The sequence below is a fragment of the Panulirus ornatus genome, chromosome 21 (genome assembly GCF_036320965.1).
Source record: "Panulirus ornatus isolate Po-2019 chromosome 21, ASM3632096v1, whole genome shotgun sequence".
Taxonomy (NCBI): Eukaryota; Metazoa; Arthropoda; class Malacostraca; order Decapoda; family Palinuridae; genus Panulirus; species Panulirus ornatus.
In genome coordinates this window covers 23644593-23658127 of record NC_092244.1, presented here as the reverse complement: position 1 = coordinate 23658127, position 13535 = coordinate 23644593, and the positions used below count along the sequence as shown (strand labels likewise).

Here is a 13535-nt window from a genome sequence, read left to right as displayed (position 1 = left end):
CTCTGTACATGCCTTCACCCTTTCAATCAATACCCTCCCATATAATTTCTCAGGAATACTCAACAAACCCATACCTCTGTAACATGAGCACTCACTTTTATCCCCTTTGTCCTTGTAAAACAGCACCATGCAAGCACTCCGCCAATCCTCAGGCACCTCACCATGAGTCATACATACATTAAACAACCCTACCAACCAGTCAACAATACAGTCACCCCCTCTTTTAATAAATTCCATAGCAATACCATCCAAACCCGCTGCTTTGCCAGCTTTCATCTTCCGCAAAGCTTTTACTACCTCTTCTCTGTTTACCAAATCATTCTCCCCAACCCTCTCACTTTGCACACCACCTCAACCAAAACACCCTATATCTGCCACTCTATCATCAAACACATTCAACAAACATTCAAAATACTCACCCCATCTCCTCACATCACCACTACTTGTTATCACCTCCCCATTCGCCCCCTTCACTGAAGCTCCCATTGATTCCCTTGTCTTATGCACCTTATTTACCTCCTTCCAAAACATCCTCTTACTCTCCCTAAAATTTAATGATAGTCTCTCACCCCAACTCTCATCTGTCCTCCTTTTCACCCCTTGCACCTTTCTTTTGACCTCCTGCCTCTTTCTTTTGTACATCTCCCAGTCATTTGCATTATTTCCCTGCAAAAATCGTCCAAATGCCTCTCTCTTCTCTTTCACTAACAATCTCACTTCTTCATACCACCACTCACTACCCCTCCCAATCTGCCCACCTCCCACGCTTCTCATGCCACAAGCCTCCCTTGCACAGCCATCACTGCTTCCCTAAATACATCACATTCCTCCCTCACTCCCCCTACCTCCTTTATTCTCACCTTTCTTCATTCTGTACTCATTCTCTCCTGGTACCTTCTCACACAAGTCTCCTTCCCAAGCTCACTCACTATCACCACTCTCTTCACCCCAACATTCTCTCTTCTTTTCTGAGAACCTCCACAAATCCTCACCCTCGCCTCCACAAGACAATGATCAGACATCCCTCCAGTTGCACCTCTCAGCACATTAACATCCAAAAGTCTCTCTTTCGGGCGCCTATCAATTAACACGTAATCCAATTACACTCTCTGGCCATCTCTCCCACTCACACACGTACACCCATGTATACCTCTCCCCCTAAACCAAGTATTCCCAATCACCAGTCCTTTTTCAGCACATAAATCTACAAGCTCTTCACCATTTCCATTTACAACCAATTATTCCCTCAACTGCCACATTTCTCACCTTTGCATTCAAATCACCCATCACTATAACCCGGTCTTGTGCATCAAAACTACTAACACACTCACTCAGCTGCTCCCAAAACACTTGCCTCTCATGATCCCTCTTCTCATGCCCAGGTGCATATGCACCAATAATCACCCATCTCTCTCCATCCACCTTCAGTTTTACCCATATCAATCTAGAGTTCACCTTCTTACACTCTATCACATACTCCCACCACTCCTGCTTCAGGAGCAGAGCTACTCCTTCCCCTGCTCTTGTCCTCTCACTAACCCCTGACTTCACTCCCAAACCACTCTTCCCCTTTACCCTTGAGCTTCGTTTCACTCAGAGCCAAAACATCCAGGTTCCTTTCCTCAAACATACAACCTATCTCTCCTTTTTTCTAATCTTGGCTACATCCACACACATTTAGACACCCTAATCTGAGCCTTCGAGGAGGATAAGCACTCCCCGCGTGACTCCTTCTTCTGTTACCCCTTTTGGAAAGTTAAAATACAAGGAGGGGAGAGTTTCCAGCCCCCCCGCTCCCGTCCCCTTTAGTCGCCTTCTATGACACGTGAGGAATGCGTGGAAAGTATTCTTTCTCCCCTATCCCCTGGGATAGGGGAGAAAATACTGCATAATATAATTAGGAAGACAAGTGGTGAGAAGCGAAGAGGTGGTCAAGGGAAAAAGCATTATTCAATACACAACACAAATGGTGAGCACTAACTGCTAACCCTGCCACCAAGGCAAAATCTCATTGTAGGTACTCACAGGGAGGTAGTCTCTCTCTATTTATATCATATCAATGGATCAAAAGTTTTTGAGTTATCAAGTTTTGTTCTGATTAATTCCTAATTTGTTCCAAGGAGGAGTCCACAATTCTCAGCTTCTAAGGTCATATTTCAACAGCCAAAAATTATTCTCACCAAATGGTCAAAAGAATCAAAATCACAAGATTCTCACCTTAAGAGCCTGAAGGTCCATCCTGATGCCCACATGTTCATCTGCCTCTGGACTCTGAAATCAAAAGACAATCTGTTTATGACCAGTTGTAATCTAAAATGCATGCATTTGGCTTTGAAAGCTTTCGCTGATTTCTTTTCTTTAATGACTCATACTCCTTCCCTATAGGTAAAGCCCATCTTTTTCAAAAGCAACATAACTTTGTTATCCTACCATTCATTGCTTACATGTACACCTCCCACATGCCATACACTTCTCTCACACATCAGCACACCTAATCCATTCTCCTCCCTTTATTCACTCTACCTTTTCACCAATATGGCTGTTTGTGTGCCCTACCATTATCTAGACCGCATGTACTCAGCATGCTACTGCATTCTATGATTACAATTTGGTTGTCGAAAATTCAAGGCTCACTGTGACACCATCACTAACCTCCCAAATACCCAGGTTGTAGTGCTTCCCAAGCTTGTGGATGCTTGCCAGCTACTACTACTGATAACATTGGTTGTCAATAAATCCAGCAATAAAGTGGTTATGAAGGAGAATAAATTTATCAAAGGAATACTTCTTGACCCATTGTTGCTGCCTAGTTGGCAAAATTACCTACACAATCCAATTAGATTTCACTGTTAACCATTAAATGGTTCGCAAGGTCCAGAAAGCCCATCACATACAGGAAAAGTCTTTTCCTCTATGCAATGACAGATCGGCCTTCAAAAGCAGCAAAGAGTTAAATCATTACCTTTGTGTTGGCTTGGTCCACTGCTGTGTGAAGGGTGGAGGAGGGTGTGGATGACATGTCTGACAGCTCCCCATAGGAGTGGAGAATGTGGATGAGACATTTCTTTGTATTAAGTTCATTTTCATCCTGTACTCTTACGCACAGGGACAGCATAAGTACACAGCATGAGGATATTTAAAAATAGTATACCTTTCATAATAAAAGATGAGTGTGAAGAAGATGGCCTATCAAATGTGGGGAGAATAATGAAGGACCTATTTCTTCTTTATAGTGAGCTTAGTTTTTCACTTTACTCTTATTTCATACATAGGTATATTAGTCATGAAAAACAAATTCAGAAATATTATGCCTTTCACATTATAAAAAAATGTAGGGACAATGAGGAACTGGCATGTTTAGGAGGGATATTGGAGATGTTTTTTTCTATGGAAACATTCAAGCACTTTACCTGTCATTGGTTACCAAAGTCCTTTATTATTCCATGATTACATAAAAAGATTCAGCAAAGTTGCTTTGATTTTCTTCCACAAGCATCCAATCAGAAAGGACACCTCCCCTACAGGCTTCCCTCCTCCTTAAGAACATACTCCTACTATGATCACTGTCACTTAATTCATCACATTTCTTATGATCTTCACTTTCCTCAAACTTAGACATCTTAAGTGGTCCTCCACAACACTTAAGATATCCAACAGTCTAAGTATTTTTCAAAGGGTCAGCAAGTACCCACAACCTGAAAGTCAATGGCCATGCACTTATTATGGTGGCTGAAGGAGTAATGAGGACAGGAAACTTCCTTTCTATGCCTCTCTGGTGATGGAGAAGATCTCTATAGGTTAATAACTGTGCAATAAGGCAACTGGATATCACTACAGTCAGGAGAAATTAACACATATCTTACTGTCTGCCATTCTCATGAGCACATCCACCAATACTGGCTGCCAGTCTCATGAGCACATCCACTAATACTGGCTGCCATTCTCATGAGCACATCCACCAATACCAGCTGCCATTTAAGATTTAATACAGTGGCAAGACTAAATTTGAATATTACTACAGTCAACCCATTAGCTGCAGCTATCCTGTATATGTGGCAAATGAGTCATACACCTTGCAGTACTCACTAACCTAAAATTTAAAAGCCTGAAAGCTCTTCATTCTCATTAGTTAAGATTTACTGCAATGATTAGCGGTAATATCTTTTTTCATTTTTGTAAAGTAACATAAGGTAACCTTAGCGTTTAAGTTGCTGTAGAGCATGGGTCAAGCCCACAATTCACCTAATCTTCAAAGCCCTCTCCATTTCATGGGCTTCACTAATGACTCAGTGATGGAAGAAGAGTTACACACTTAATGGATGTGGAAGTCTTCAACTCAGAAATTTAATATTCTATTATCATATTAATTGCCCTGAGTTTACATCCTCTAAATGAATACTTACATGAGCCATTCATCATCTCTAGACATAAACCTATGCAATGTTTCTTGCCTATTTCAAGGCCACTCGCCAAACCCTGGGTGGCTGCAAAGGTGGCAGTATATGATAATTTCTCCCTACAGTCAGTAACATCCTATAGCTATACCAATGACAGAACATACTTATGAATTTTCTAGGAAGGCTACTGAGTGGCTCTTTGCTAGATTTAAAAGTCCATACAGATGATCCTGCTTACTCAATAATGATGTATTTTTAGAATGTGTAAATAGTAATTCTATGGATAATGAATTACAGCACTGAAAGTTAACTACGATGAGGCAGCATTGTCAGAGTTTATCTGACCTTGAAAAAATTGTATCTAACTGATGCAACTAGTAATTTTACAACTTGCATAATCTTGCAATTATGAAAAATCTATTACTGGATCATAATGACTATAATAAGAAAAGATTTATCGTATACAATAAAACATAATAAGCAATAATCAAATTTTCAGAATACATAAAATAAACAATAAAACAAGAGCAGTGGCATATCACTTGACACTAAAGCCTTACTCCTGCACTTTTTTTGCATAGATCTGAAACAACTACAAATCTACACAATACCAGAGTGAAAATTAGACGAAATAATTTTCGAAAGAAATTTTCTTTCGGAAGCAATCTTTTAACTAATCTTTTTAACTGTCATTTAAACATCTTTGAAAGCATAAGGTTTAACGCATTTTCTATACAACCTCAAAAGAAATTCACAAGGTTGGAAAGGAAACCTATCTCGGGAGTTAAGGGTTTAACGTTAAAAACTATATAAAAGGGCAATTCATTTCTGCATCATTATTAGTTCTTGATAAGGAGTGCTTCTGTTCTGTGATGCTAGTGTAATGGTTGGTGAACACAATAAAAATAGGCATAGCATGGCTTTGAGCATTTTGTTAAAGTATCAAACAGTAATGAATAAGGTGTTCAGTGGGAGGGTTATGTACATGAAAATAATATATTTATTTATTTCTTTATTTTGCTTTGTTGCTGTCTCCCGCGTTTGCGAGGTAGCGCAAGGAAACAGACGAAAGAAATGGCCCAACCCACCCCCATACACATGTATATACATACATGTCCACACACGCAAATATACATACCTATACATCTCAATGTACACATATATATACACACACAGACACAGACATATATACCCATGCACACAATTCACACTGCCTTTATTCATTCCCATCGCCACCTCACCAAACATGGAATACCATCCCCCTCTACCCTCATGTGTGCAAGGTAGCGCTAGGAAAAGACAACAAAGGCCCCATTCGTTCACACTCAGTCTCTAGCTGTCATGCAATAATGCCCGAAACCACAGCTCCCTTTCCACATCCAGGCCCCACACAACTTTCCATGGTTAACCCCAGACACTTCACATGCCCTGATTCAATCCACTGACAGCACGTCAACCCCGGTATACCACATCGATCCAATTCACTCTATTCCTTGCCCTCCTTTCACCCTCCTGCATGTTCAGGCCCCGATCACTCAAAATCTTTTTCACTCCATCTTTCCACCTCCAATTTGGTCTCCCACTTCTCCTCGTTCCCTCCACCTATGACACATATATCCTCTTGGTCAATCTTTCCTCACTCATTCTCTCCATGTGACCAAACCATTTCAAAACACCCTCTTCTGCTCTCTCAACCACGCTCTTTTTATTTCCACACATCTCTCTTATCCTTACATTACTCACTCGATCAAACCATCTCACACCACACATTGTCCTCAAACATCTCATTTCCAGCACATCCACCCTCCTGCGCACAACTCTATCCATAGCCCACGCCTCACAACCATACAACATTGTTGGAACCACTATTCCTTCAAACATACTCATTTTTGCTTTCCGAGATAATGTTCTCGACTTCCACACATTCTTCAAGGCTCCCAGGATTTTCGCCCCCTCCCCCCACCCTATGATTCAATTCCGCTTCCATGGTTCCATCCGCTGCCAGATCCACTCCCAGATATCTCAAACACTTTACTTCCTCCAGTTTTTCTCCATTCAAACTTACCTCCCAATTGACTTGACCCTCAACCCTACTGTAACTAATAACATTGCACTTATTCACATTTACTCTTAACTTTCTTCTTTCACACACTTTACCAAACTCGGTCACCAGCTTCTGCAGTTTCTCACATGAATCAACCACCAGCGCTGTGTCATCAGCAAACAACAACTGACTCACTTCCCAAGCTCTCTCATCCACAACAGACTTCATACTTGTCCCTCTTTCCAAAGCTCTTGCATTCACCTCCCTAACAACCCCATCCATAAACAAATTAAACAACCATGGAGACATCACACACCCCTGCCGCAAACCTACATTCACTGAGAACCAATCACTTTCCTCTCTTCCTACACATAAACATGCCTTACATCCTCGATAAAAACTTTTCACTGCTTCTAACAACTTGCCTCCCACACCATACATTCTTAATACCTTCCACAGAGCATCTCTATCAACTCTATCATATGCCTTCTCCAGATCCAGAAATGCTACATACAAATCCATTTGCTTTTCTAAGTTTTTCTCACATACATTCTTCAAAGCAAACACCTGATCCACATATCCTCTACCACTTCTGAAACCACACTGCTCTTCCCCAATCTGATGTTCTGTACATGCCTTCATCCTCTCAATCAATACCCTCCCATGTAATTTACCAGGAATACTCAACAAACTTATACCTCTGTAATTTGAGCACTCACTCTTATACCCTTTGTCTTTGTACAATGGCACTATGCACGCATTCCGCCAATCCTCAGGCACCTCACCATGAGTCATACATACATTAAATAACCTTACCAACCAGTCAACAATACAGTCACCCCCTTTTTTAATAAATTCCACTACAATACCATCCAAACTTGCTGCCTTGCCGGCTTTCATCTTCCGCAAAGCTTTTACTACCTCTTCTCTATTTACCAAATCATTTTCCCTAACCCTCTCACTTTACACACCACCTCGACCAAAACACCCTATATCTGCCACTCTATCATCAAACACATTCAACAAACCTTCAAAATACTCACTCCATCTCCTTCTCACATCACCACTACTTGTTATCACCTCCCCATTAGCACCCTTCACTGAAGTTCCCATTTGCTCCCTTGTCTTACGCACTTTATTTACCTCCTTCCAGAACATCTTTTTATTCTCCCTAAAATTTAATGATACTCTCTCACCCCAACTCTCATTTGCACTCTTTTTCACCTCTTGCACCTTTCTCTTGACCTCCTGTCTCTTTCTTTTATACATCTCCCACTCAATTGCATTTTTTCCCTGCAAAAATCGTCCAAATGCCTATCTCTTCTCTTTCACTAATAATCTCACTTCATCCCACAATCACTACCCTTTCTAATCAACCCACCTCCCACGCTTCTCATGCCACAAGCATCTTTTGCGCAATCCATCACTGATTCCCTAAATACATCCCATTCCTCCCCCACTCCCCTTACTTCCATTTTTCTCACCTTTATCCATTCTGTACTCAGTCTCTCCTGGTACTTCTTCACACAAGTCTCCTTCCCAAGCTCACTTACTCTCACCACCCTCTTCACCCCAACATTCACTCTTCTTTTCTGAAAACCCATAGGGGAAAACTTAAAAAAAATCAATATAACATAAAAACATCACCCAGCATCACCTAGTTACCTGACTGTATACTTTAGTAGAAATACTATAACTTTAAACGGGTCTGCTGAGGGATCCATGACCACTCGGTTTTCATCTGTTCATTGATAAGAGAGCAATTTACCAGTAAGCACAAGCAAGTGTATTGGCTTTAGAATCTTTGTTCTACTCTTATGGATTTGTTATATTCTATGTAAATAATGAATTAGAAACGTAGGATTTTACATTATCACTAACATATCTTTCAAAATTCTAATATCCTGATAGCATAATGATGTAAATCGAAAACAATAGGTAAACATAGTAATTTCCATCCTGTTGACACTAACAGCATATTTCATTCTAGTAATGGGAGCAATCCCTTGTTGTGCAGGCGAAAATACAGAGAGATACTAAGTGAAGGGCATCTTAAAAGTTGAAAGTGCTATAAACAACTAGGTAGCTTTCAGATAGATTCTGATACCTTATTTCATGCTCTTTCATTATTCTTTGCCCTTTTCTTCTTTCATATATGTTCGTCATTTCCTGCATTAGTGAGGCAGCATGAAGAAGGTAGCATTTAAATCATTATTCACAAATAAAATTACTTTCTCTAAAGGTCTGAAATGTCTAATTAGATTTGGATTATGGTTTTCACGGGGATAAAAAAGGAAGATACAAGTTATTGGCAAAATAAATTTTTTCCACAAAATCATGATAAAAAGTTCACAAATGATTATGCTGAATCATTTCACTAAGGAAAAATCATGTGAAGGTTGCAATTATTCTATATGCAAGCTGTGATGTCAATTTGAGGACACATTAGTTTCCTTCATCCTGGCATCTTAACCATTTAACATTGAGCTCACATTATGACAGTGAAGTAAATTCAAACAGAAAAAACACATATTTCCATTGTGACAAGATACGAGGTCACGCATGAAGGTAGATTATCATTTTTTTTTCATCTTTTGAGGCATGCTTCTCCAGGCTTTCCTGATATTCTACAGCTTGGGCATCAGTTTACAATTTCAATAAAGCTCTACAAAATCTGAACAAAACACTAACTGGATATTCTTTGTCAGCTTTCTATAGGAAGGTCTTCTGCAAATCATGGGACACCACAGGTGCCCCTTATTTTCCACAAGATATATCTTGACAACTAATTCAATCAGCTCTTTACACCACTAACACTTTTATGTTAGATGAGATGGCATGGGCAACTGAAGTCCTAATCAAGGCTATCTCATTAATGTTACATGTCTATATATCCTATCCTGAGCCAGGAACCCACTTGAATGCCCAACTCCTAAAGATGGATGAATGGTTGGAGCGACTGCGGACAAACTGCTGGAATCTTGATTCGAACTTATATGCTCAACCCTGGGCAGCCCATGAATGTCCCATGGACAAAAGCATTAACCGCTACACCACAGAGGTCTATATACCACTTGGTGCAGTGCACTTTTATAAGACAATATCCCATTAATTCAAAGGCCTGCCCAATTTATACAGACTTCAACTTGCGGGAGTGACGGGAGCTACATGCAAAAACCCAAACACCTTTAGTAGTTCTATAAAGTGTACAGAATTAATGCCTTCTTTGTAGATCAAAGAAATCATCAAAATTTTCAAGTATGCGAAGTAACAATATGTGGTGATAGTGTATGTGGGATTTCAGATATAGCAACTATAACTCCAACAATTCAAAGTTCTTGTAAAATGGACCAGGCTTTGAAGTAGGGTTTTTGTGGAAAAAAAATTGACAAAATGGAGAGTTAAAGTGATGCAATTCATAACACTTCAGTTGAAATCTTGAAAATACTGAAGAAACATGAGGGATGTCTATGGCGTTCCAAGATAATTTTCTAAGGTCCTCATGTTATGCATGAGGACATTAGAAAACAGATCATCCTGTAGATGGCTGAACAAAAACATTTACCTGGCACTTGTTCAGATTCTACAGAGCTTTATTCTGTTCGTACAAGGATATGCAAAGTGACTGATGTTGTATTAAAACATTAAAAATCACCCATACAGTGTAGAAATTCCCATTATCATTATTACTTATGCATTCCAATGAACGCCACTATGCCTTGTAATGTTTGAGTCAGACTTAATCCAACTTTTACAAATGGGTTAGATGATATTTCTCACACACATAATTATCTTTAGACATTTGAACTCACTGTTTACATTGCCAACCAAACGAAAGAACATAGCAAAGTCAAGTGCTGTATGTTTTTCATGTAAATGAATAATCATTCTGCAATCTCTATCACAAATGTAGTCTTTAAATGTTAAAAGTGCATATCATTCGATTTCCACACTTTAAAAATTAGAGTATCATCAATTGATCCTAATTTTTCTCTATCCCCAAGATCCTACCACTAACAAGTTCATTTATATCATAAGATAATTTCAAAAGGATAGTACAGAAACATTTTATACTCTTACAACATTACTTACAGCAGCAACAGATTCTATGAGAGAAAAGCTGAGCTATCAAACCTATTCAAACCTATAAAAGTTGCATTTCTAAACTGGTTCTTTACCTTAATTCGTACCACTTTCATCAAAGTCTATTAACAAATATATGCATTCCAACTTTTGATAAATAATCAGTATTTGGTGACATCTGTAGCTTGTGGAATTTGACTAAAAAAATTAATAAAATGAGTATTAATTGCCAATGAGGTTAGGTGCAGTTTCTTTTTAAGTTCAGCCAATTTTACACATCTGTTTTACATAATTCTAAATCAACCCCTTTACCCAACTTTCTGAAATAAACATAGCTCTATTAACATATGTGCATTTAATACCATTCAATAAATATACTGATCAAAACCACACTCTACAATTGCTTCGGTGTTCTCTAAACTACACCAATAATGTTGACCAAAATAACAATATCCAAAGATAAGACTGATATGGAGCTAGAGTGGACTTTTTGCATTTCAAGTATTAAGATTGCACAAAGAATGTATATATTTACAGCTAAATCTTAACCAAGCCTGCATGTGACACAATGTTGAGTGAAAAGAATAATTCAGCAAGATTCTTAACATATCATCAGTGAACTCAAAGGAGCCAATGACATAAACTCTTACTCAATACTGTCTGTAATTATTAGTCAACAAACAACTACTGGTCATGAATACTAATCTTTTTCCACCACTCCCATAAACATAACCTTCAAGCATTTCTACAAACTTGGCAACGACAAACGGATCTCCTTACACCAAAAGTTACCTGTTAACTGACTGTCATTGACAATAACAGCAGCAGAAGTTGTGTGGCTTCGCCTGCATAATTAGAAATGACTTCACTGTAGAGTACAGTTCGAAAACTTCAGAACGCGACAGTCTGTTACTATGATCTCAGGACACCGACAAGACATTCTATAGCAATTGTTCACGAGCCATTTATGTTTTTGGGGTATATAACCAAAATATACTGGGAATAGAGACTTACTTTTGCGTGTACGGTGCCCATTGTGGTGTTTCATGCGTCAGCCTCTTCCTCAGATGTTTACGTTCTCGACCTACCGGCCCACCAGCCGACTCGTAACACTGTTGCCACATCCTTCAATAAAATCCCTCCACAATACTGAAACTCATTTCCCAAGAGATAAGATCAGAATTAAAATTTCTTTATGTTGATAATTTACCTTACATACCTAAATAACGATAGTTGGAGTTTACTTTTCCACAGAAATATCTTTGTTTACGTCGACTTGATTATCCTATATTATGCGTTGGTAACACTGGCCGCTTTCCAAAAGTTTATGTTATGTAATTAACTTTTAATGGTATGCGATTTATAATCGGTGGCATATAAAAGACTTTGGGGCCTTGGGACCAAAATATTCTTGTCCCCATTAGCAGATCTCAGAAATGTTTGACAAAGCCAAATAAATCAGAATTGAATGTTCCTAAACAAAAGTAGAGAACGTTTACACTTCCAAACTTCTCATAACTTAGCGAAATATATATATATATATACGAGTAATAAAACACATGCCTAAAAAATGTAATCTAGGATTACTAACTGCAGTTTTTTTTCAAAACCCATCGCCAGCTAGTGGGAACTATATAAGAGATACATAATCTTATCGGTCTTGGCAAGACCCAAGACAAAACCCCAAAATTTTTCTATGTCCAAAACGGTAATGATACCACACTCAATCTAACCTAACTTGTCTAAGACAAAATCCCAAAATACGTTGGATGTCCGAACGGTAATACCTAAATGGCGCCTCAAGAGCCTGCTACGATGAGAAATTATAAAACAATGGTAATGTAAGGAAAGTCGCATTTTATTTCCATGCCCTCCATGGTATTAGGTCCTGGGATAATTTAAGGAATGTTGGATCCTCACATTTAGCCCCCCAAGCTATAAATTGGGGTAATCTATGTAGAACTGGAACTCATTTTCAGAGCCCCTCAAACTATCGGGCCCTGAAGCTAAGTTCAACTTAAGGAAAATAGGACTTTATTTTTAATTCAAAGACCCTCCAAGCTATTGTGGTTATAAATAGTAACCCATTATTAGCCATTGATTGTAATTTGGAAGGAATATATATATACATATATATATATATAATATATATATATATATATATATATAATATATATATATATATATATATATATATATATATATATATATACATATTTTCTTTCAAACTATTCGCCATTTCCCGCGTTAGCGAAGTAGCGTTAAGAACAGAGGACTGGGCCTTTGAGGGAATATCTTCACATGGCCCCCTTCTCTGTTCCTTCTTTTGGAAAATTAAAAAGAAAAAAAGAGAGGGGAGGATTTCCTGCCCCTATAAATAAACTCTATGAATAGTCCCCCATTATTAGCCATTGATTGTAATTTGGAAGGAATATATATATATATACATATATGTGTGGAAGTCGAGAACATTATCTCGGAAAGCAAAAATGTGTATGTTTGAAGGAATAGTGGTTCCAACAATGCTGTATGGTTGTGAGGCGTGGGCTATGGATAGAGTTATGCGCAGGAGGATGGATGTGCTGGAAATGAGATGTTTGAGGACAATGTGTGGTGTGAGGTGGTTTGATCGAGTGAGTAACGTAAGGGTAAGAGAGATATGTGGAAATAAAAAGAGCGTGGTTGAGAGAGCAGAAGAGGGTGTTTTGAAGTGGTTTGGGCACATGGAGAGGATGAGTGAGGAAAGATTGACCAAGAGGATATATGTGTCGGAGGAGGAGGGAACAAGGAGAAGAGGGAGACCAAATTGGAGGTGGAAAGATGGAGTGAAAAAGATTTTGAGTGATCGGGGCCTGAACATGCAGGAGGGTGAAAGGAGGGCAAGGAATAGAGTGAATTGGAGCGATGTGGTATACCGGGGTTGACGTGCTGTCAGTGGATTGAATCAAGGCATGTGAAGCGTCTGGGGTAAGCCATGGAAAGCTGTGTAGGTATGTATATTTGCGTGTGTG

General features: G+C 39.0%; 1 protein-coding gene across 1 annotated transcript in view; it reads right to left on the bottom strand.

Annotated features, from left to right (window-relative positions):
• The window catches only part of LOC139756458 (sorting and assembly machinery component 50 homolog A), a 293888-nt gene extending 282246 nt beyond the window's left edge, over positions 1–11642 (bottom strand). The window contains exons 1-2 of the mRNA XM_071675915.1: positions 11539–11642; positions 2218–2271 (exon numbers count right to left, since the gene is read on the bottom strand). Of these exons, the coding sequence (XP_071532016.1) occupies positions 2218–2271; positions 11539–11559 (75 nt within the window). The 5' untranslated portion in view covers positions 11560–11642. The remainder of the gene's footprint in view (positions 1–2217; positions 2272–11538) is intronic.
• Positions 11643–13535: the final 1893 nt, after the last annotated feature.